Source organism: Physeter macrocephalus, chromosome 18 (genome assembly GCF_002837175.3).
Source record: "Physeter macrocephalus isolate SW-GA chromosome 18, ASM283717v5, whole genome shotgun sequence".
Taxonomy (NCBI): Eukaryota; Metazoa; Chordata; class Mammalia; order Artiodactyla; family Physeteridae; genus Physeter; species Physeter macrocephalus.
Genome location: NC_041231.1, coordinates 87,964,909 through 87,989,744, shown reverse-complemented (window position 1 = coordinate 87,989,744; position 24,836 = coordinate 87,964,909). Strand labels below are relative to the sequence as shown.

The 24,836-nt window shown below is 41.1% G+C and overlaps 1 protein-coding gene across 1 annotated transcript in view; it reads left to right on the top strand.

Moving 5' to 3' along the window:
* Positions 1-923, top strand: part of SCGN (secretagogin, EF-hand calcium binding protein) — a 31,477-nt gene extending 30,554 nt beyond the window's left edge. Inside the window, 1 exon segment of the mRNA XM_007128638.1 lies at positions 795-923. Coding sequence (XP_007128700.1) covers positions 795-923 — 129 coding nt within the window.
* Positions 924-24,836: the final 23,913 nt, after the last annotated feature.

The window sequence follows — 24,836 nt, the reverse complement described above, 5'->3', positions numbered from 1 at the left end:
GCCTGTGCTCCGCAGCGGGAGAGGCCACAACAGTGAGAGGCCCGCGTACCGCAAAAAAAAAAAAAATGCTGTTGCCACTTTCTAGCTTGGCAAGATGTCTCAGCTCTTTCTGAGCCTCCGTGTCCTAACCTGTAAAGAAGGCATAATCATTGACTTTGCAAAGTTACCGCGAGGATTAAATAAAATAACCTAGGGAGAATCACTCAGTTCCAGCATTGCTCACTTTTGCAGGCCTCTGAGTTTAGAATATTCTCCTAGCTGACCTGATTCACAATTCCTTCTTAGCCCCTGAAATAGTCCCTTGGAATAAATGTGATGGGGCCTATCTAGCTCAACAACATAATTCTTTAGTTAGATTTTCATGCATTGTAACCCTTTTAAAACCTAGAGGCACAGAAACCTCCCACGGGGAGATAATAAATGTGCCTTCTCTCAGCAGTGTAGTGAGACAGAATTTTGGTGACGATCCTCTGCTCTAAGGCAAAACATCTTTATTATGGTTGAGAAAAAGGCAGGCTTTCTGTTAGAACTGCAGAGAAGTGATGTGGGAATAGACATTCTTTTGCCTGAAGGGACATGCTGAGAAATGAACTTGTTGGCAGAAAACTTATCCTTGGCAACATTTGGTGGGATGAGGAGACAGAATCACTCCCTCATGGCCTGTCTCCAGGGAGGGGCTCTCAGAAGGCAGGGTGTCCCCTAAGCTTAGCAAACATGAAGGGGAGGCAGAGGGGCATGAAAGGGTGGGACTGCCATTGGCTTGCCTACTGACATGTTATTTTTATTGTCCTCAGCCCAGCATTAGCGGGGTGGACCTTGATAAGTTCCGGGAGATTCTTTTGCGTCACTGCGATGTGAATAAGGATGGAAAAATTCAGAAGTCTGAGCTGGCTTTGTGTCTTGGGCTGAAAATCGACCCCTAATCCCCAGACCGCTTTGCCTTTTGCTCTTAGCGTGTTTCTGAGCACCTGCTGGTAAAACTGTATCTGTGCTTTGCTATTGGGGACACAGTAGGCAAACTTTCTAACAGATGGTGTGGTGTTCTTGGGCAAGGGGAGGGACCTGAGGGCCTTCTTTTTAATGTCCTGGTGTTTCCCTGCTTTTACTGGAAGACCCCCATGCAGGATCTGTGTTATTTTCCCCTTGACCCTGGGCTTTCCTGTCCCCCTAAAGACTCAGCTGACCTCCAGGATCTGCTTGGCTTGTCCTCCCCCAGTCTCTGGGGAGGTGGGGCAGCTGAGTCCATCTATCTGTGCTCTCCTTGTTGGCTTTCTGCTGAATGGTATGTGGCATTCGTGGCAGTCCCGTGACTTTTACAAATAGATTTTGAAGTGGAAATAAACCTGCAGCTGGAAACAAAGATGCACTGATAACTATTTTTGTGTTGTGACCTTTGGAGGGTTCTACCTGATGGTTGGATGAACTACTTCTCTAACTGGGGTGGAGGAAAGAGGAGAAGGAGAGAGAAGGGCAGGATCCTGGATGGAGTCCACATCAGCAATCCTGTAGTTCTCAGGTGCCCGGATGAGTTGGAGTCAAAGTAGGAGTTGCCAATAGTCATTTTCATCTCAATGCGTGGAAAAGACCAGAACATTCATCCTGGGCTGGGTTTTGCTCTTAGGTGCTTTGCGAACTCACATGGCCAAGCAGGCAGGAATACAGAAGAAATCTGGAGAAAATCTTTCCCAGGTAACCCAAGCATCCGTCACCCCCTCCAACCATTCCCCTTCCAACAGTTTCCTCTGGCAAATCTGGGACCCCTGAGGCCTCCTCCTATGCCTGTGACTACTGTGGGCCCCTCTGCAGGCTGCTGGCTCCCCCATGGACCAGACCCCCTCCCTTCACTCCTGGAACTCTGACTCAGTCCCCCTGGGGCAGGGGCAGACAGATTGATTCCTCTGCTGTCCTGACACTTTATTTTCCAGAACACCCCTACCTTATACCAGACTATGCAGGAATTTCAGGTTTAACGAAGTGTTGTAGGTAATTCAGAAAAATTACAGTGTAGCATAGTTCACTTAGAGCTGACCATAACCCAAGAAATTCTACCACTCAGAAAGATGTCCCTCACTGGCACACACAAGTCCTAACCTGGTTCCCTTCCTCTTAGGTGCCCCTTACTTCCAACATACAGATAATTAGTATCCATAATTACTATTTGATCAAGTGCTTTCTATGTGCCATGTACTTCTAGATGCTTTCCATGCGTTAACTAATTTAGTCCTCACCAAACCCTATGAGGTAGGTACTCTTACGACACCCACCTTAGAGATGAAGAAACTGAGGCAAACAGAAGCTAAGCAGCATGTCTGTGCTCATACATATCAGAGGTTGGGAGTCAGGGAGTCAACAATGGCCGATTTTCAAATGATGCGACAGACAAGGGCTTAATCTCCAAAATATACAAACAGTTCATACAACTCAACAACAAAAAAGCAAACAACCCAAATGAAAAATGGGCAGAAGACCTTGATAAACACTTCTCCAAAGAAGACATACAGATGGCCAGTAGGCACTAAAAAGATGCTCAACATCACTAATTATTAGAGAGATGCAAATCAAAACTACAATGAGTCACCACCTCATACCTGTCAGAATGGCCATCATTAAAATTTCTACAAATGACAAATGCTGGAGAGGGTGTGGAGAAAAGGGAACCCTCCTACGTTGTTGGTGGGAATGCAAGTTGGTGCAGCTACTATGGAGAACAGTACGGAGGTTCCTCAGAAAACTGAAAATAGAATTACCCTATGACCCAGCAATCCCACTCCTGGGAATATACCCAGACAAAACTATAATTCAAAAAGATACATGCATCCCTATGTTCATAGCAGCACTATTCACAATAGCCAAAACATGGAAACAACATAAATGTCCATTGACAGATGAATGGATAAAGAAGATGTGGGACATATATACAAATAATGGCCAGTTTTCATGCATCTTTCAGGAAACCTTGGCCCTTTCCCACAGGTTTGGTCTCACTGTGGGGTCCACAGCAGCCCCCAGCAGAACATTTCTCTGAGTCTGGGTCATTCAGTGTGGATTAATGCCTCAAGGGAGCTTAAAGAGAGCCCAGGAATGAGTACAGGGAAAGCCAAGAAGGCAGACTTCTCCTCATTGTCCAAATGTTGAGCTAACTGTGTACCCACACACCCTTCAAAGAGCAAACATTTGTTTCCAGGGTTGAGACAACCTAAGCTCACAAGAAGGAAAAAATAAAAACCGGACTGGACCCAATACTGAGCCTGCGCGTCTGGAGCCTGTGCTCCTCAACGGGAGAGGCCGTGACAGTGAGAGGCCCGCGCACCACGATGAAGAGTGGCCCCCGCTCGCCGCAACTGGAGAAAGCCCTCGCACAGAAACAAAAACCCAACACAGCCAAAAATAAATAAATAAATGAATAAATTAAAAAAAACAAAACAAAACTGGACCCAAAGCTGACATATATTCATTTAATTCATGACTCTCCCTTTAGCTACATGAGGAGAACTTTTGAGGTTACTGCTCCAGCCATGACTGTATAAATTCTTAGCCAAAGAGTCCTCAGTGTCTTTCTGGAGATAACAGAGGTGGAAGTGAGTGGGGAAGGGAAGCTTTAGTCTTTTAAGGGTAACTTGTTAAGATTCATTGAGGGCAGCTACTTGCCTTGAGCACCAGCAAGCTTTCAGTCATGGCATATGGCTGAGATTCTATCAGAAGCTCTCAGGTTTCTTGCCCAGTCATAACCTTAGGTTGGCAAAGACCTTTCCCAGGATCCAAAGAAAGGGCTGGTGGAGATCTTTAAGTGGAAAGAAGGTGGGTTTGTTCCACTTAAGGAATGAGTTCACTCAAAAACATTCTCAAGAAGTTTGAGCCTCATGTCCTATAATATAGGTGCTGGTATGTTCATTAATGGATAGTTATCTCAGTCCATTCTGGCTACTATAACAAAAATACTATTGACTGGGTGGCTTAAACAACAAACATTTATTTTTCACAGTTCTAGAGGCTGGTAAGTCCAAGTTCATGCTCCTGGTAGATTCAGTGTCTGGTGAGAACCCGCTTCTTGGTTCACAGACAGATGTCTATTCCTGTGTCCTCCAATGGTAGAAGGAGCAATGAAGCTCTCTGTAGTCTCTTTTATAAAGGCAGTAATCTCATTTATGAGGAGGACTCTTCCCTGTGACCTAGTCACCTCCCAAAGGCCAAATCTCCAAATGTCAACATGTTGGGGATTAAGCTTCACCATACAAATTTGAGGGACACAAATATTCAGCCTATAGCAATGGCCAAGGAAAATAACTGGTCTTAGCCCTCTGCTGGAGCACCAAAGGGGAACAGAGTGCTGAATAAGGGACTGACAGAAGGCAGAAGTCTCTTATCAAAGCCCATACTGTAAATATTTGATGGGTTGGGGAAAGGTGTGATGGCACCCCAGAGAGCTGTGCTCCTTGCTGAAAATGTTTGCTCATTCATTCCAAATCAGAAAGGAAGAAGTAAAATTGTCTCTATTTGCTGATGATGTGATCTTATATAGAGAAAATCCTAAAGACTCCACCAAAAACCTATTAGAACTAATAAATGAATTCAGTAAAGTTGCAGTATACAAAATCAACATGCAAAAGGCTGTAGTATATAGCATTTTTATATTCTAACAACAAAATACATGAAAAAGGAACAAAGAAAACAATCCCATTTACAATAGCATCAAACATAATAAAATACTTAGGAATACATTTAACCAAGGAAGTGAAAGATATGTACACTGAAAACTGTAAGACTTAGATGAAAGAAATTGAAGCAGGCACAAATAAATGGAAAGATATCCTGTGTTTATCATTTGGAAGAATTAATATTGTTAAAATGTCAATACTACCCAGAGCCATCTAATATTCAATGTAATCCATATCAAAATTCCAATAGCAGTTTTCATATAGATAGAAAAAACAATCTTAAAATTTGTATGGAACCAAAAAAGACCTCAAATAACTAAAGCAAGTCTAAGAAAGAAGACCAAAGCTGGAGACATCACACTTCCTGATTTCAAACTATATTACAAAGCTACAGTAATCAGAATGGTATGGTATGGCATAAAAAACAGACACATAGACCAATGGAACAGAATTGAGAGGCCAGAAATAAACCCTTGCATATATGGTCAACTAATATTTGACAAGGGAGCCAGGAATGCTCAAGAGAAAGAATAGTGTCTTCAATAAATGGAGTTGGGGAAACTGGATAGCCACATGCACAAGAATGAAATTGGATCCTCATACCACTCAACAAAAATTAACATGAAATGGATTAAAGATTTAAATGTAATACCTGAAACAATAAAACTCCTAGACAAAAACACAGAAAGAGCTCCTTGACATTGGTCTTGGCAATGATTTTTTTGGCTATGCCACCAAAAGCACAAGCAACAGGAGCAAAAGTCAGTAAGTGGAACTACATCGAACGAAAAAGCTTCTGCACTGCAGAATAAACAGTTAAAATGAAGTGGCAACCTACAGAATGGGAGAAAATATTTGCAAAACATCTGTCTAATAAGGGGTTAATATTCAAAATATACAAGAAACTCATACAACTCAGTAGCAAAAAACAAACAATCTGGTTAAAAAATGGGAAGAGGATCTGAATAGACATTTTGCCAAAGAAGACATACAAATGAACAACAGGTATGTCAAAAGGTTCTCAACATTACTAATCATCAGAGAAATACAAATCAAAACCACAATGAGATATTACCTCACACCTATTAGAATGGCCATTATCAAAAAGACAAGAGATAAGTGTTTGCAAGGATGTGGAGAAAAGGGAATGCTTGTGCACTGTTGGTGGGAATGTAAATTGGTTCAGGTACTGTGGAAAACAGTATGGAGGTTCCTCAAAGAAATAAAAACAGAACTACCATAGGATCCAGCAATTCTACTTCTGGGTATGCAGCCAAAGGAAATAAAATCAGGATCTTGAAGAGGTACCTTCACTTTCATGTTTCTTTGCAGCATCATTCACAATAGCCAAGATGCAAAGACCATCTAAGTGCCCATCAATGGATAATAAATAAAAAAGATTATATACATGTAATCTTCTTCTACATGTATATACATATATATATTACATTCTATTTTGCTTTAATAAATGTCTCCATGATATTAAAGCAAAAAAGAATGTGATTATATTTGCTGCATAATGTAGCCTAAAATAAAAGGTTGAGTGATAGAATCCAATCATTCATTTTTATAAAATTTCAGTAAAACTGATGTGGGTACCAGCTTTACTTTATCCTGACACTGCAGTATCTGATCAATTCAGCCAAAAATCCTATAAAATCCAGCAGTTTGAATAAATTTAATAGTTGCACAAATAACAGACTTTCTGACTGAAATCAGACAAGACTTGGCATTAAAAAAAAACAAAAAACAAACAAACCAAAAAAAAAAAGCTTCAGAGGCCCTACTACCAGACCCATAGGCTTTAATTCTGCTTCTTTTTTTTTTTTTTTTTTTTGCGGTATGCAGGCCTCTAGGAAGAACTTGGTGATTTTAAAAGCAATTGAAGCTGGTTATGATTTTTAAAAGAAAATGTAATAGACTTTATTTTTTAGAGTAGTTTTTTTTTTTCTGTGGTACGCGGGCCTCTCACTGTTGTGGCCTCTCCTGTTGCGGAGCACAGGCTCTGGACGCGCAGGATCAGTGGTCATGGCTCACGGGCCCAGCTGCTCCGCGGCATGTGGGATCTTCCCGGACCGGTGCACGAACCCGTGTCCCCTGCATACGCAGGCGGATTCTCAATCACTGCGCCACCAGGGAAGCCCGATTTAAGTTTTTTTTTTTTGTTATCGGATTGGTGTTTCCTTGAATAAACCACTGTGTATAAGTAGGCCAAAAGGCTGCTTAATTTTAATTTGATAACACTTGCTAGTACCCAGAGAGGCCGTCTGATACGTATGGGTTCTTTCTCCTCTGAGGGGCTGGGAGTTGCTGCCCGAAACGCAGCAGCATGGTGGGAGAGGCATCAGACCTGGGGTCTGAAATCCTGAATGTGAGTTTCAACTTAGGTTATTTTATTTTGAACAAAGTCACCTAACTTTCCTAAGATTATGCTTCGTTTACATAAAATCAAAGATGAGACTGATAGATTTCTAAGGTTCCTTCTATTTTAACCACATACTTGATGACAACCGTGTGGCAGAATTGATAACTTAATGAATTGCCTTTTGGTGAGCATAGTAGCACTGTAATCATTTTGTTATTGTTTTTGGAAAACAATGCCTTCTCTCAAAAGAGTGGATAGGCTTTCTGAAACACAGGCCAGTGGAAAAGATTCTGGGAGACACGGATAGATCTTGGAGTTCCTAACAACAAGCACCATGAATGATTGCCTCTCTAGCTTCCTGTATGTGTTCCTTTGTTTCAGCTCTTTAGAAAAGTCTTAGGAATGAAAAGGGAACATGAAAAAAAGAACACTTCTCAGTCCCCAGATGGAAGGAGAAATTGAAAATAACAAATGTGGTCAAAGCTCAACTGGTCACATGGGAAGGAGTCCCATTGAGAACCATCCTGGCTCAACTAAATCACTGGCTGACTTTCCCCTACTACTAATTGGTATTCTGGATAAGCTCCAAGTTAGTTTTCCCTATCACCGGGGCCACTAGGTTTGGGTCCAGGTAGAAAACTTGGGGGGTGGAGGTGGTATCAATTAGCATTTCCTTTGAAAGAAACAACCACATAATCTAAGTAACATAACTTTAAGTGTGTATTGCTCACCAGTCTAAGATCAGCTAATCACTTTGCTGATCTTGGCTAGGCTGGCTCAGATATCTGGGGATCGGCTGGCCACTGGCTGATAGAGGCTGGCCTTAGCTTGGGCAACGGGGATAACTCAGCTCAGCTCTGTGTGTCTCATTCTCTAGGAGGCTAGTCTGCCCATGTTATCCTCATGGCAACTGCAGAAATATGAGTGGGCAGGCACTGCTCAAGCTTCTTCTTGAGCAGTATTTGCTAATGTCCCATTGACCAAAGCAAAGCAGCGTCAAAGAGTAGGACCAAGAAGAGGAGGGCACTGCAAAATTACATGGCAAGGGCATGGATTTAAGGAGAGAAGAATTGGAGCCATTTTTGTGACCTACCTATCATAACCCTTGAGTCAGGAGGACCTGGCTCAAACTTTTCACCAGGATTTGCCCCAGGGTCCCCCTTTCACGTCACCAGGCCCCATTCATTTATAGTGTGTTCCTGTCACTCTCCTCTTTAGCCTGACCCACTGCCAGCCACAGTAGATTTGAAGGGTTCTGATGAATTTTTACCATAGCCTGAGTTAAACAGAACTAGATAATTTAGTCTGCTATTTTTGAAAAGTAAAGGAAAAAAAATCAAGTACATTGAAAAATCTAATAGAATTAACACCATCAATTCCCCTGTTTGTCTTTAGTAAGAAGACATATTAAGCTTCGCCACCGAATGAAAAGCAAGGATTGGTTTCTTATTTTCCTCCCCAATATCCTTGTGAATATGTAAGTTAAGTTATTTTACACAACTCTTCATATTTATATTAACACAGTTCTTAAGTCTAGAGAGACCATGTCTTGGCTAGGAGCTCAGAGTAAGTTATTGGTTGGGAAGGAGGCTGGTAGGCATGTGATTCTAGACCAGACCCCAGACTCCTACTCTCTCCTCCTTCCCTATTCCCCTCTGGTCTAGTTTCTGTGTCACTGTTTTGCATGGCCTGACGCATTTCACATTAGGGTAAGAGAATATATGAGTTGAACTATTATTCAAAATTAATCAGATGGGTACATTCTTAAGGGAGACAATTTCATGACATGTTTCTAATGCTGCAATATTCTAAAGGAAAAGAATCAGATAAATATTCTCATTTAGTCTAATAGTCCTGAAAAACATGAATAAGTTAGGGCATGTCTGGAGAAATCCTTACCAGTTTTGACTCCTGCTAAGACAGAAAAAGAAAACAATTTTCTCGTTCCCTCACTTGCCAAAAAAAATTTTAAGGGAAAAAAAGTACTTGACAATATAAAAACCAACAGGTTGTTTTGATGTCTCTCTCTTTCTCTCCCTCCCTTGCTTATGGTTGTTTGTAGAATGATAAAATACCATTATTAATGAAAACAATAGCTTGCAAGTTAGCAGAGCAGCCAACATCATGGAAACATCTGCTATGATGAAAGTGTAAGCAAATGTTTTCATTCTGTATTTTAATTACAGATACTATTGTTTAAAATTACTTGCTAACAACTGTTGTCCCAAAGATGATTCAAAGCTGAAAGTTGCTTTTATTAACTAAATGGCTTCATGGAGCCTGTCTGTATGTTATATACAAGAGAGTGAAAGTGCAGGACATTTGGACCAAACAAATGTCTCCAATGTGCAGAAAATGCTAGGATACTTCAGGTCAGAAAGGACATGTAAAACAAAACAAAACAAAACAAAACAAAAAACCTATACAAATGAGAAGAAGAGTAACTGAACTTGGCATCAGGAAACCTGGTTAAATTCTCACAAGCTATGTGCTATATGTACTCACGCATATCTATGGATACTCATGTCCAACCTGTTTGAACCTCAGCTTCCTCATCTGTTAAATGGAAATAATAACAGTAATAAAAATACTTACTTCACATGATTGGTGAAAAGACTGTGTGATTGAATGAACTAATGTACATGAAAACATTTAATAAACTGTGATGCTTTGCACAAACATTAGGTAGGTGAGACAATAACAGTGGGGAGGAAAGGGGGAGGTTTGTTTCATCACCATCTTAAGTAATAAAGCTTAAAACCATCTGTCATGCACTATTTACAAGAGCCAAACATGGAAGCTACCCAAGTGTTCATCAACAGACAATTGGCTTAAGATGTGGTAGATAGAAATCAACATACAGAAAACGGCTACATTTCTTTACACTAACAATGAAATATCAGAAAGGGAATGTAAACAAACAATCCCTTTTAAAATCGCACCCCCCCCCCAAAAAAAAATACTTAGGAACAAACCTCACCAAGGAGATAAAGATTATATGCTGAGAGCTATAAAATATTAATGAAGGAAATTAAAGATAATTCAAAGAAATGGAAAGGTATCCCATGCTCTTCAATTAGAAGAATTAATATTGTTAAAATGGCCATACTACCCAAAGCAATCTACGATTTAATGTGATCCCTATTAAATTACCCATGACATTTTTCAGAGAAATAACAAGTAATACTAACATTTATATGGAGCCATAAAAGACCCAGAATTGCCAAAGCAATCCTGAGGAAAAGGAACAAACCAGGAGGCATAACCCTCCCAAACTTCAGACAATATTGCAAGGCTACAGTAATCAAAACAGCATGGTACTGGCACAAAAACAGACATATGGATCAAATGGAACAGAATAGAGAGCCCAGAAATAAACTCACACAACTAGGGACAATTAATCTTCAACAAAGGGGGAAAGAATATACAATGGGGAAAAGATATTCTCTTCAGCAAATGGTGCTGGGAAAGTTGGACAGCCACATGTAAATCAATGAAGTTAGAACACACCCTAACACCATATACAAAAATAAACTCAAAATGGCTTAAAGACCTAAATATAAGACAAGACACCATAAAACTCCTAGAAGAGAACATAGGCAAAACATTCTCTGAAACAAATCGCACCAATGTTTTCTTAGGTCAGTCTCCTAAGGCGATAGAAATAAAAGCAAAAATAAACAAAAGTTTGACTGAAACTTACAAGCTCTTGAACAGCAAAGGAAACCATAAATGTAATGAAAAGACAACCCACAGAATGGTAGAAAATATTTGCAAATGGGAGAAAATATTTGCAAATGATGCGACCGACCAGGGATTAACCTCGAAAATTTACAAACAGCTCATGTGTCTCAATATCAAAAACCAAAGAACCCAGTCAAAAAATGGGCAGAAGACCTTGATAGACATGTCTCCTAAAAAGACATAACAGATGGCCAGTAGGCACATGAAAGATGCTCAATATCACTAATTATTAGAGAAATGCAAATCAAAACTGCAATGAGGTACCACCTCACACCTGTCAGAATGGCCATCATTAAAAAGTCTACAAATAACAAATGCTGGAGAGGGTGTGGAGAAAAGGGAACCTTCCTACACTGTTGGTGGAAATGTAAATTGGTGCAGCCTCTATGGAAAACAGTATGGAGATTCCTCAAGAAACAAAAAAAAAGAGATGCCTTATGATCCAGCAATCTCACTGCTGGGCATATACCCAGACAAAACCATAATTCAAAAAGATACAAGTACCCCATCTTCATAGCTGCACTATTTACAATAGCCAAGACACAGAAGCAATATAAATGTCCACTGACAGATGAATGGATAAAGAAGATGAGGTATATATATACATACAACGGAACATTACTCAGCCATTAAAAAGAATGAAATAATGCCATTTGCAGCAACATGGATGGACCTAGAGATTATCATACTAAGGGAAGTAAGTCAGAAAGAGAAAGACAAATACCATATGATATCATTTATATGAGGAATCTAAAATATGACACAAATCAACATATCTATGAAACAAAAACAGACTGACAGATATAGAGAACAAACTTGTGGTTGCCAAGAGGAATGGGGGGTAGGGGAGGGAAGGATTGGGAGTGTGGGATTAGCAGAGACAAACTATTATATAGGATGGATAAACCACAAGGTCCTATTGTACAGCACATAGAACTATATTCAATATTCTGTGACAAACCATAATGGAAAAGAATATGTAAAAGAATATATATGTATATATATTTTTGAGTCACTCTGTACAGAAGAAATTAACACAACATTGTAAATCAACTATACTTCAATTAAAAAAAGATGTGGTATATATATACACAAGAGAATATTACTCAGCCATAAAAAAGAATGAAATATTGCCATCTGCAGCAACACTGATGGACCTAGAGAATATAATGCTTGGTGAAATAAGTCAGACAGAGAAAGACAAATACTATGTGATATCACTTATATGTGGAATCTAAAAAATACAAATGAATCTATATACAAAACTGAAACAGATAGACATAGAAAACAAACTAATGGTTATCAAAGGGGGTGGGGGGACAATTTAGGGGTATGGGATTAGCAGATACAAACTACTATACATAAAATAGATAAGGAACAATGCTTTACTGTATAGCACAGGGAATTATATCCAATATCTTATAATAACCTATAATGGAATATGAACAGCAAAAAACCCAAATCACCAAGCTGTACACCTGAAATAAACACAATACTGTAAATCTACTATATTTAAAAACCAACAAAAAAGGTCTGTCATTCCCTTGTCCCATCCCTGCTCCCCAAATCCCTTACAGTTACTCAACGTTCCCTTGTGGGTCCGTACATCACACATTCATGCTGACTGTGAGTCCTGATTTTGTAACCATGCAGTTGCTGGGACTCAGGGTGGGTGGCCCTAAAATGTGCCTCAATGGCATATTGATTATTTTGAATTAAAGTTACTTAAAGAAAGAGCCAATGCAAGAACACTCTGACCCTCCTCTCTGTCTCCCTGAAAGCAGGAAATAAATCTTTCATATGGAAGGTGCCCTTTGTGCATCTGGAGGTAGAAGGACACCCTTATCTCCAGAAGAATTTGGGTGAGAAGCCCCTATGAACAAACCTTGTTACTTCTTTAATTTACCACAAAAGACCAAACTTTGCTGATGTTCCTTATCATTAAAAGCCCAAACCTAGTTTCTTTGTCCTGTCAATTCCCCTCAAATTTGTTTGTCTTAAAAAAATATAAAAGCTGCCTCCTTTGGCCACTTCTTAAGTCCTATTTCTATGAGACCAAATGATAAATACCCTCGACATAATACACACACACACACACACACACACACACACACACACACACACACACACACACACTCGCTGGAGTTGTAATACAATGATGGTAAGGGGCAGGGACACCCAAGAATAACAGAGAAGTTTTAACTAGCCAGGAGAAAAGGGGCTTCAGAGTAAAATGAAGTCATAGAAAATAAAGTGATAGTCCTTGATCACCTGAATCTGTGAACAGAGATTCATAAGTGCTACACATAAATTATCCCATTCAATCATGGGATGAATGTACATTATTATTCCTATTTTACAAATCAGAAAATTTGGGCTTAGAGAGGGTAATTAAACTGTTGAAGGTCTCCCAGTTAGTAAGTGACAGAGCAGAATACAAATTAATTTGTAAAACAGGAATAATGTTGTTTTCTTATAGTATATTAGCCAGAATATATTTGTTTTAAGAGCAAAACCAGACTCAAACTAGCTTCCACAAAAAGTTGTGTGCATAGAACTATAAATCATAAAGGAAGATCTGGATCCTTGTCTGGGATTAGGGGCTCAAGAAACACCAATAGGGCTTCCCTGGTGGCGCAGTGTTTGAGAGTCCTCCTGCTGATGCAGGGGACACGGGTTCGTGCCCTGGTCCGGGAAGATCCCACATGCTGCGGAGCGGCTGCGCCCGTGAGCCATGTCCCCTGAGCCTGCGCGTCCGGAGCCTGTGCTCCACAACGGGAGAGGCCACAACAGTGAGAGGCCCACGTACCGCAAAAAAAAAAAAAAAAAACCACCAATAATTCTCTCTCTTTTCTCCATTTCTCAGCCAGAACCTTTCTAACATGCAAAGAAGATGGCCCTTGGCAGTTCCAGATCCACATCGTCACAACTGACTGCAGGGCCAACTTTTCTGTAGCTTCAATAGAAAAATTCCAGGGCGTATTCTGATTGGTCTAGCTTGGATTACATACTATCCCTGAGCCAATCACTGTGGCCAGAGGGCAGGGCACTTCAACTGGTAAGGTCTAGATCAGGAGTGGACAAAGTATAACCCTGGGGCCAAATCCAGCCCCACATGGGCCACATCTGGTCATGCTCATTCGCTTATATTGCCTATGGCTGTTTTCATGCTATACCCGTAGAGGTGAGTAGTTATGACAGAGACAGTATGTCTTGCAAAGCCAAAAATATGTTCTATCTGGTGTGTGTGTGTATATAATTATTATTACATAAGTTACAGGTATACAGTATTATAATTCTATATCTGTATACACTACAAAATGATCACCACCACAAGGCTAGTTACCATCCATCACCATCCAGTTGATTCCCTTCGCCTATTTCCCCCATTCCTCCCCTGCTTCCCTCTGGTAACCACTACTCTGATTTCTGTATCTATGAGTTGCTTGTTTGGTTTTTTTAAGATTCCACATATGGGTGAAATCATATGGTATTTGTCTTTCTCTGACTTATTTCATTTTGCATAATGCCCTCAAGATCTGTCCATGTTGTCACAAATGGCAGGATTTCATTCTTTTTCATGGCTGAGTGGAATTCCATTGTGTATATATATATACTACATCTTCTTTAGCTATTCACATTGATGGGCACTTAGATTGTTTCCATATGTTGGCTACTGTAAATAATGCTGCAATGAACATGGGGGTGCAGGTATCTTTTTGAATTAGTGTTTTCATGTTCTTTGGATAAATACCCAGAAGGGAAATTGCTGGATCATATGGTAACCCTATTCTGAATTTTTTGAGGAATCTTCATATTGGTTTCCATAGTGGCTGCATCAATTTTCAATCCTACCGAAAGTTTCCCTTTTCTCTACATCCTCTCCAATATTTATTATTTCTTGTCTTTTTGACAGTAGCCATTCTAACAGGTGTGAGGTGATATCTTATTGTGGTTTTGATTTGTATTTCCCTAATAATTAGTGGTGCTGAACATCTTTTCATATTCTTTCCAGAAAAAGTTTGCTGATTGCTTGTCTAGGTGGTCCAGCTGCCTCTGATGCAGAGTCTGACCTTCCTAAAAGAGCCTGAATGTTTCACAACAGAGCATTTGATTATCAGAAAAAGGAAGGGGGACGACTGGCAGTAAAACACAGCATATGACTTTTGTGATGAGTAAAGACACACATTGTTTAAAGATCTAAAATATAATAGACACTTGATTTAGGTAATTTTTTCCACACTTCCCTACTCCCACACATATGCTTAGTCCTTTTTTTTTTCTTACTACTATTCAGGCAGCTCTCTGCTTTAACTTGGATGGAGGGGGAGTGAGGGATGGGGTCTGATTTCTGGTTCCCCATGTAAGGAGCTTGGAAGCCGCAACCCCATTCAAACAAGTAAAAAGCTGAACAGACAAAAAGCAACAACTCATATCCATAACAGAGGAGAGAACGCAGAGCAAACCACTGCCCCCAAGATTAGAGGGCAGGCAAATATAAGGGATTACCTTTGGGAACCGACATGCAGGGCCGGAAACCAGGAACTGTAATTGGCGAATTGCTGGAGGCTCAGCAGGAACAAGTCTGAGAGTTAAAACTCCACAGGGACCCAGTAATACTGTGAGCTCTAACTCCGGAAGCCCGACCAGATTCCCTCAGGAAACATTGGAGAAAAATCCTCTCCTGCTTCCAGCAGAGGGAAGGAGAAAAGGAGCCATTTTGAAATATCCCAGAGTACTCTGTTCTACTTAAAAAGCCTGCCCGCAGGGGAAACTAGTTAACCAGAGCCTCACCTGCTGGGTTATTATCAGAGCCTGATTGACTTGGGGGAAGGGAAAAACCCAACTCCAGCCCACTCTAGCCACCCTGTTCCACCTAAGCGGGGAAGAAAAAAACCGAGAAACTCTTGCGAAGTTCACAGTCCAGAGGCCTAAGCTCACCAAAAGACTGAGACCTGACCACCAGACTATAGAATGCTTCCCCTGCCCCACACCACACCACCACATGACTATAGGCTTATTTATAGCAGTTCTTTTTACCTGGTACATCATGTTAAGCTACCAAGAAAAAAATGACAAAGCATACCAAACATCACAAGACAATCTGAAGAGACAGAGCAATCATCAGAACCAGACATGGCAGGGATGTTGGAATTATCAGACCCAGAATTTAAAACTATGATTTATATGGTAGGGGCTCTAATGGATAAAGTAGACAGGATGCAAGAACAAATGGACAATGTAAGCAGAGAAATGGAAATCCTAAGAAAAAAACAAAAAGAAATGCTAGAGATCAAAAACACTGCACCAGAAATAAAGAATGCCATGCCTTTGATGGGTTTATTAGCAACTAGACATGGCTGAGGAAAGAAGACTCTCTGAGCTTGAGGATATCCCCCAAAAAACTTTAAAAGATAAAAGCAAGGAGAACAAAGACTTAAAAAGACAGAACAGAATCTCCAGGGACTGTGGGACAATTACAAAAGGTGTAACATACATGTAAGGGAAATAGGAGAAGAAAGAGATAAAGGGAACAGAAGAAATGTTTGAAACAATAATGACTGAGAATTTCCCCCAATTAATTTCAGATACCAAACCACAGACCCAGGAAGCACAGAGAACACCATACAGGGTAAATACCAAAGAAAAGAGATTGAAATCACCTGAGTCCTCCTTCCTTCCATCTGAGGGTTATTAACCAGCATAGATTATTACAGGAAGCATTGACAAACACAAGTTTGTGTGCCTGACACACGATGAGGCCCCAAACCCCCAAATATTGGAGTCTGGAGCAGAGAAATGTTTATTGCAGGGCTCAGCAAGGAGAATGGGCATCTCATGCTCAAAAGACCTGAACTCCCATAGTCTTTTATACCATGAATTTTTTTTCAACATGTTTATTGGAGTATAATTGCTCTACAATGGTGTGTTAGCTACTGCTGTATAACAAAGTGAATCAGCCATACGTATACACATATCCCCATATCCCCTCCCTCTTGCGTCTCCCTCCCACCCTCCCTATCCCACCCTCCCTATCCCACCCCTCTAGGTGGACAGAAAGCACCGAGCTGATCTCCCTGTGCTATGCAGCTGCTCCCCACTAGCCATCCGTTCTACATTTGGTAGTGTATACATGTCCATGCTACTCTCTCACCTTGTCCCAGCCCACCACTCTGCCCTTCAACCCATGTCCTCAAGTCCACCCTCCACATCTGCATCTTTATTCCTGTCCTGTCCCTCGGTTCTTCAGAGCCATTTTTTTTTTAGATTCCACATATATGTGTTAGCTTAAGGTATTTGTTTTTCTCTTTCTGACTTACTTCACTCTGTATGACACTCTAGGTCCATCCACCTCACTACAAATAATTCAATTTCATTTCTTTTTATGGCTGAGTGACAGATGAATGGATAAAGAAGATGTGGCACATATATACAATGGAATATTATACCATGAATTTTGTTGGGGAGGACCAAGCAGCCATTGTAAATGGGGGCCAAAAATTATCCAAAAGAAATGAAGCAAGAGAGCAATTTTTGGACAAATATGGAATCCCTACAAATAGTTTACAATATATTTCTCTTCCTTACTGGCAACTGTTTCCAGTCAATTAAAGACTAAAGAAAGGTATTTGAGGACAAATGGAATGGGAAAAATGTAAAGAAAATAACCACAATAAAATAAATCACCAAGACTTCCTTTTCCCCAGGCTGGGGCCTCTGAGGTCTGGTGGGGTCTATTTAGTCACAGCAGTGTTAGTCTCCAAAAGAATGTGCCCAGGCAAAGCTGGCCTCCCAAGACTTTTGTTACAGGACTATAGTGCTCCGTGACTCCTGCCAAAGTCAAGGAGGGAAACACTGCCCAGGGTCAGTCCTCAGCACAGGTGGGAAGTGACAGAACTTGTCTTCATGGTCCCCAGGGGCACCTACTCTTTCCGTCTTTATTTTATTGTTCCTTTGAGGGGACTTCTGCTTCAGAAACCCATTCTTCTCTCACGTTTTCTCCTTGTTGCCAGGTTTCAGGGAAAAATCTGGTACCACTAGTGTAAAATAGGGGTTCAGAACAGTCAGATGGGTTCAGGAGCCAGCATGTAATAGGTTTATCCTGGCTACTATCATATAATTAGCTGTGTGTGATTTTACTTCTCTAAACTTCTTGCAAAGTGGGGGATAATGAAAGAACAAGAGCATAGATTGTTAGGACGTTTTAGTGAAATAACGTATTTAGAAAACAACCTCATTTCTTATTGCTAGTATGAGAGGGTTTGTCCCTGGTTAAAGGCATTTCAGACTTCAATATTCAGTTGCAAGAATAATTTTGGAGAATTCTGGCCTTCCCAAACCTTCCAAAGTGGGCAATGGTCTTCCCCAGCTCATGGCATGGCCAGCCTTGACTATGATACTTGAGACTCTCAGATCTTTCCATTGTCCCGCTCTGTTGCACTATCTTGAGATCAACATTTTCCACTTAAATAATGAGGCAGCCCAATTTCATCTATCAAAATATAATGATCATTTTCTCCTAGACAGTAAAACAAAATTTACTTCCCTAGTTATCCGAATGCAGATGGTAGAAGAACTGAGTGAGAATGTTGTTGAACATATGATGGGGGAGGGAGAGGCTGTCTGGCATGGAAATCCTTGCTTGGCACGCACTTTTTGTCTTATTTATAAATCTGTGTCATTCTGAGTCAGCATTGACTACCACGGGCACAATTATAGTAGTAATCTACCAACAAGCGCTAATATTGCTAATAATATCGCTTTGCACAGTGATTATCTGAGAACCACTCTCAGCTGTTGCATCAGTATTACAGCATTTGTTTCACTCCAAATTAAGCCAGTGCTGGGAAAGGCGGCACTTGTTCAGCCAAAAGGAGCTGTCGAAGAGGACAGCCTGCAATTATCTCAAACACGCTGTCACCAGGGGGCTGGCAGACCTGGCTCACATGCCCTAGGATTGATGATGACCTTTAACAGATGTAGATTCTCAATATAAAAACCCTTCAGTCCAGAGCAGATAAATGAGGGAGGCTTTGTAGCTGGCTGCTTCATCTTTCCATCTCTGCTTGGATAAGCATCTTTGGTTGAAAACTTTTAAGGAACCAGACCAGCAGCCCCACCAGCAGATCTTGTGCTTGGGTATCCCCGAGGTCAAATCAACCAAAACCACTCCCATTTTTGCCAGTCCCTTGAACCAGTTTTTGATATTTTCATTTTCATTTTTTTTTTTGGAGAGAAACACCCCCCTCTCCCTCCAACAAGATTAAATCCATTAACTGTGAGAATGTAAAGCTAAACTCCCTGCCCCAAGCCTTCTTTTGAAAACAGGCTGCCCATGTGTTTTGTACTCATTCTTTCTGTCAGCATTCACCACAACCCGCTACTCTTGATAAGTTTGAGCCTGGGAGAGGTAGATCTGTAGGTAGAGACATATGTAAACAAGAGAGGTAGATGGGCAGAGAGGGTCAGCTCAGGAGAAGAGCGAAGCCAAGATGAGGAGGGAATAGAATGGCTGTGTACTTACAGCTCTGCCCCCAGCCCTGGAATCCCCACTGCTGGAGGAAAGGGCCCTCTACCTAAGATCTCCTTTCTTCAGCCTTTCCTCACCTCAGCCTATCTCCTACTTCGCAGGCATCTAGTTGATTCATTTGTGGCCTCCTCCTTTAAGCAAGTTTTGAGGTGAGTAGGGCAGGTGAACCAAAAAAAAAAAAGGACCTAAATTAGCGTTCCCATTCTAGGGCCTAGGAAGCCATCAATTACATTTTAGTCACTTAACCTTCGTCCAGTGAAAAAGTAGATAGCTCCTTGGATCAGCCCCTTGGATGCCTTTTAATGCTTTGCCATTTTTTGCATCTTAAACAATGGGCTTGAAGTGTTGAACACGGAATCCTCACACAGTAGATGCTCAATAAGTGTGAATCCACCTGCCTCTCGCTGGCAACTTAAGGCCATACAATAGTAATTCTGTGGTAAATTCTGAGCTTGGCCACAAGACTCCTTTGTGAGGCAGAACCTGACAAGCAAAGGAGAGGATTATAGGTGATGCTTGTGAAGCACTGAATGGTTAAAGTCCACATAAACCTCACGAGGGATTCTTCCTTCCATGCCATAGATGGGGAAAGAGGCTTGAGATATCAAGAGAGGTCACTCAGGTAGAAAGGGGCAGAGCCAGGACTCAAACTCAGGACTTCTGACTCAAAGGCTTCTTCTCCCAGGTTCCATCAGCCAAACATGTCTCCAGATATTGCCAAATGTTCTTTGGGTGGCAAAGTCACCCCCAGTTGAGAACCACTGCACTACATGAAGAGCTAACATATCTGAAGCTTGTGCTATGCGCCACATGCTTTATTGATGTGATTTACAATTTGACATTCACAATAACCCTGTGAGGTAGGTGTTACAATGTGCAAGTGAAGAGACAGAGGCAGAGAGGTTAAGAACACTCAACTCAGAAGCAGCAGAGCTGGGCTGTGAAGCAGGTCCGACTAATTCCCATGCCCACAGCAGCCAGAAATAACAATTAAAACAAGATCAGTAAAGGCATTTGTGGGTGTTCTACAATTGTTCATTTAATCACCATTCTTATTTTATATTTTTCCTAGTTCAAGAAAGGTTGAAGTCTGAAAATATATTTTAAGAAATGATTTCTGTTTTTCTCTCTAGGACTGTTAAGTGCAGTATTCATAATTTCACTGTATATTTTCTCCAGTGTCATTTCAGAAACGCACTAAAAATTGGATATACTTTCACGTGGAATACCTACCGGGCTCCCTCTGGTGTCTGCTAAGATTATATTTGCCTTTAAAGGAGCTCATGTGTGACCACATTTCAAGTTAATGAGGAATATGTTCTTTTTCAAGCGGCAATTTAAAAATTTCAACTGGCTCTTACTGATTACATTGTAAATTGTTTTATTCAGATTTCACAAATATTCTATTAAGGGTCCAACATAACTTAGGTCTTATAATGTTAGAGAACAACAAATTTGTTGTTTAAATTATTTTTTAATGGATTGAAAGAGACATTTCACAAGATGGAACTAACTGGAAAAAACAAATATATATATATGAATGAAAACGTGCAGTCTCACAGTGATAAAAAGAAATGCAAATTAAAACAATAATGTGGTAGCACTTTACCCTAACACTTAAGCAAATCTTTATTTAAACAACACCAACATCTCTGAGAGTGAAATAAAACAGATATACTTTCATGCTTGGCTGTGGCATTTGATGCAACCATTTGGAAGAATCATTTAACAATTGCAGACAAAGCCCTAAAATCATGTATACTCTTTGATCCAATCATCCTATATCTCGGAATGGTTAAGGCAACTACTTCAGAAGGAGGCAAAAGCTATTTTCATGTACATGTTCATTACAGCATTGATTGAAATAATGAAATATTATTACAAGACCATAATCTTGAATGATTTACAGAAACTAAATAAAGAAGGGCAGGAAGAACATTCCGGGGGGAAATACAACTAAGAAACACAAAAGTGAATAAAATTCACGGAACTGCAAGTATATTGATATAACCACAAATGGGAGACTGATAAGAAAAAAGCCCATTGAGGTAGGCAGGGGCTAGATTCCACAGCTTAGCTTGGAATCTGAATTTTGTCCTGAAAGCTAGCGGGGAGCAGTTGAGAGATGTTGTTGGAGGAGGTCATCAAGAGGATGTGACCACTAGTTGACCCTTGAACTGGAGACTCCTCACCCCTCCCCTGTCCTTGGAATGAACTTTCCACCCACTGTCCCTGTACTAGGAGCCACTTCAAAGATGCAGCCTTGAGGGAGTAATGTGTTACTGAGGCCACCTGGACTGTATTCGTGGCTGAACCCCCTTAAGGCCGCTATATAAACTCTTTAAGATTCTGGTGGGCAGATGCAGGGATCTGCTCATTTTACAGCTGCACAAGACAAGCCTCATATGTAAGTTCCCTTGCTTATTAAAACTTCCACCCACCAATCTGGAGTTGTCTGCTTTTTTTTTCAGTCTCCCCTTGCCCTCTGTAATGATGGCCAGTTTTGAATTTCACCTGGGGAACTATCAAGGTTGCGAACCAATAATTGGTGAGCCAACCAGGAGACTAAAGAAATGGGTCTTGGGAAAGGGGCACCTGGGGGGAATCCCAGGTTGGTCATCAACCTCTGTGTGGGGAGGGTGGCCTGTATGTTAGATGCTTGTGGACTGTTGCATGAGTACTGGGATGCCCTAAAAACTCGGTCTGATCGAATTTCCTTGACTGAGGTACTGCACAGAGTGCACTGTTAGAAAGTTGGAAGAAGAGCTGAGATTTAGGAAGGACCTGTGGGTGTCCACTACTCTGCTGGCTTCAGAGCTGGCAGGCAAGGTAGGAGAGCAGGATAAGGTGTAGACTTTAGGGTGCCATTTTACAAAGCTAAGAGGGCAGAAGCTACTACAGATTAAGGTCTGAGATCTGACAAAGCCAGATTGGGACACTAAGAGGTGGAGTGCCTAGGAAAGTGAGGAGAATGAAGAGGATGTTCATGAAGAGGACGAAGAGGTGAGTGACAGTGAAATGGACAGAATGTCCCATGCTGTCCAACCCCTAATTCCAAAAAAGCAAAAGCATAGCAACAACAATGTCAGTCAGCGGGGCATCCTCCAGTTCAGGAAATGTTCATGATGAGAGACTATATACCTGCTGAGCTTATTAATATAGCTGCAATGTTCCAGCCAAAGGCCAAGGAAAGTATCCGGGCATTATTAGCACAGCTATGGGATACAGGGGGCAATGGTGTTTCTCTGACTGAGCAGGAGGCAGAGAAAATGAGCAACATCCCCACACACCCTGCCCTCTGGCAGCAACTGCATCGTGTGGGGGTTCAAGGTACTCACTCCTTTATAGATTGAGTCATTCTATCCTACAGAGAGGCTTGGCCCAATTTGGGGGAGGGGGGAGATATCCCCGGGTATGCGGGATTCTAGAAATCTATAGAGAAGGTACAACAAATTCTTAAGGAGTTAGGAATGAGTCAGGTCATCTATGCCCCTGATCTCTGAAGGCCCTGACTGGGCTACATTCACTGCAGGAGTGAAAGCCATGATACTCCAGTCTTCCCCCAGCACCTGGTATGTACACCGATGTCCATGTTGGGTCCAGTCGTGGGACAAGATATTTACATTGGGCGATCCATTGCTAATCTTAGGGGAAACTGACAAACCTTGGGAGTGGGTACAGGCAGTGGGAAAGACCTGAGACAGAGAGGGAGCTGGAGAAGCCAGTAGGTTATCCCAATCAGCTGTAAAGCTTCTGGTAAAAGTAACCTAGAAGCAAGTGGGGTTTGACCTCATTGCTGCAGGGACTCCACCTGAAAAGACAGACCAACCACCCAATGCTGTGTTGGTCAGCCTGTAAAAAGCCTTAAAACCTGAACCACAGTTCAGACCTGACCCACCTGCCCTTACCTTCCCTGATGTCCCACCTGCTCCAGTGGAGACCTCAGAGACACGGTCTTATTCATGGTGGGTGCCCCCACATACTGGGTTTAGGATGTGGCCAAGACTGTCTCCAGGAGAGGGCCATTGTGGGTGAATGGAGGCTCCGTGTTGTGCTCACTATTCATTGTCCCCCAGAAGTAAACAAAATGTGATGGCTCTGGTTGACACTGGAACCGAATGTACTCTAATACACTGTCACCCTCAGGGGTTTTCTGGACCCTGAGTGCCATTGATAGTTACAGATGGCAAACAATTATGGCTAGGAAGGTCCTTTTGACACTGACATTGAGCACTCTCCCCCATGAGAATATGAGGGTTTTATCTCTCCAATTTCAGAGAACATACTGGGCACTGATATTCTACAAGGTCAAACTCTGCAAACCTCTATCTGTGACTCCCACTTCTGGTTAGAGTAATCAAACCAGTACAGAGGGGAAATGCCAACTGGGAACCAGTAAGTCTACCACCCCCAAGTAGAGTGCTAACTGTGAAGCAATATAAATTGCCTGGGCGGGTTGGTGGTAAGGAAATAGGAGAAACAATCCAAGAACTGCACCAATGTCATATTATTCTGATTATAATCAGTTTCCAGAAAGTAGGCATAGAGGGAACGTACCTCAACATAATAAAGGCCATATATGACAAACCCACAGCCAACATCATTCTCATTGCTGAAAAACTGAAACCATTTCCTCTAAGATCAGGAACAAGACAAGGTTGCCCACTCTCACCACTATTATTCAACATAGTTTTGGAAGTTTTAGCAACGGCAATCAGAAAAAGAAAAATAAATAAAAGGAATCCAAATCGGAAAAGAAGAAGTAAAGCTGTCACTGTCTTCAGATGACATGATACTATACATAGAGAACCCTAAGGACTCTACCAGAAAACTACTAGAGCTAATCAACAAATTTGGTAAAGCCGCAGGATCCAAACTTAATGCACAGAAATCTCTTGCATTCCTATACACTAATGATGAAAAGTCTGAAAGAGAAATTAAGGAAACATTCCCATTTACCACTGCAACAAAAAGAATAAAATACCTAGGAATGCACCTACCTAAGGATACTAAAGACCTGTATGCAGAAAACTATAAGACACAGATGAAAGAAATTAAAGATGTTACAAACAGATGGAGAGATATACCATGTTCTTGGATTGGAAGAATCAACATTGTGAAAATGATTCTACCACCCAAAGCAATCTACAGATTCAATGCAATCCCTATCAAACTACCAATGGCATTTTTCACAGAACTAGAACAAAAAATTTCACAATTTGTATGGAAACACAAAAGACCCTGAATAGCCAAAGCAATCTTGAGAAACAAAAATGGAGCTGGAGGAATCAGACTCCCTGACTTCAGACTATACTACAAAGCTACAGTAATCAAGACAGTATAGTACTGGCACAAAAACAGAAATACAGATTAATGGAACAGGATAGAATGCCCAGAGATAAACCCATGCACACATGGTCATCTTATCTTTGATAAAAGAGGCAAGAATATACAATGGAGAAAAGAGAGTCTCTTCAATAAGTGGTGCTGGGCGAACTGGACCGCCACATGTAAAAGAATGAAATTAGAACACTCCCTAACA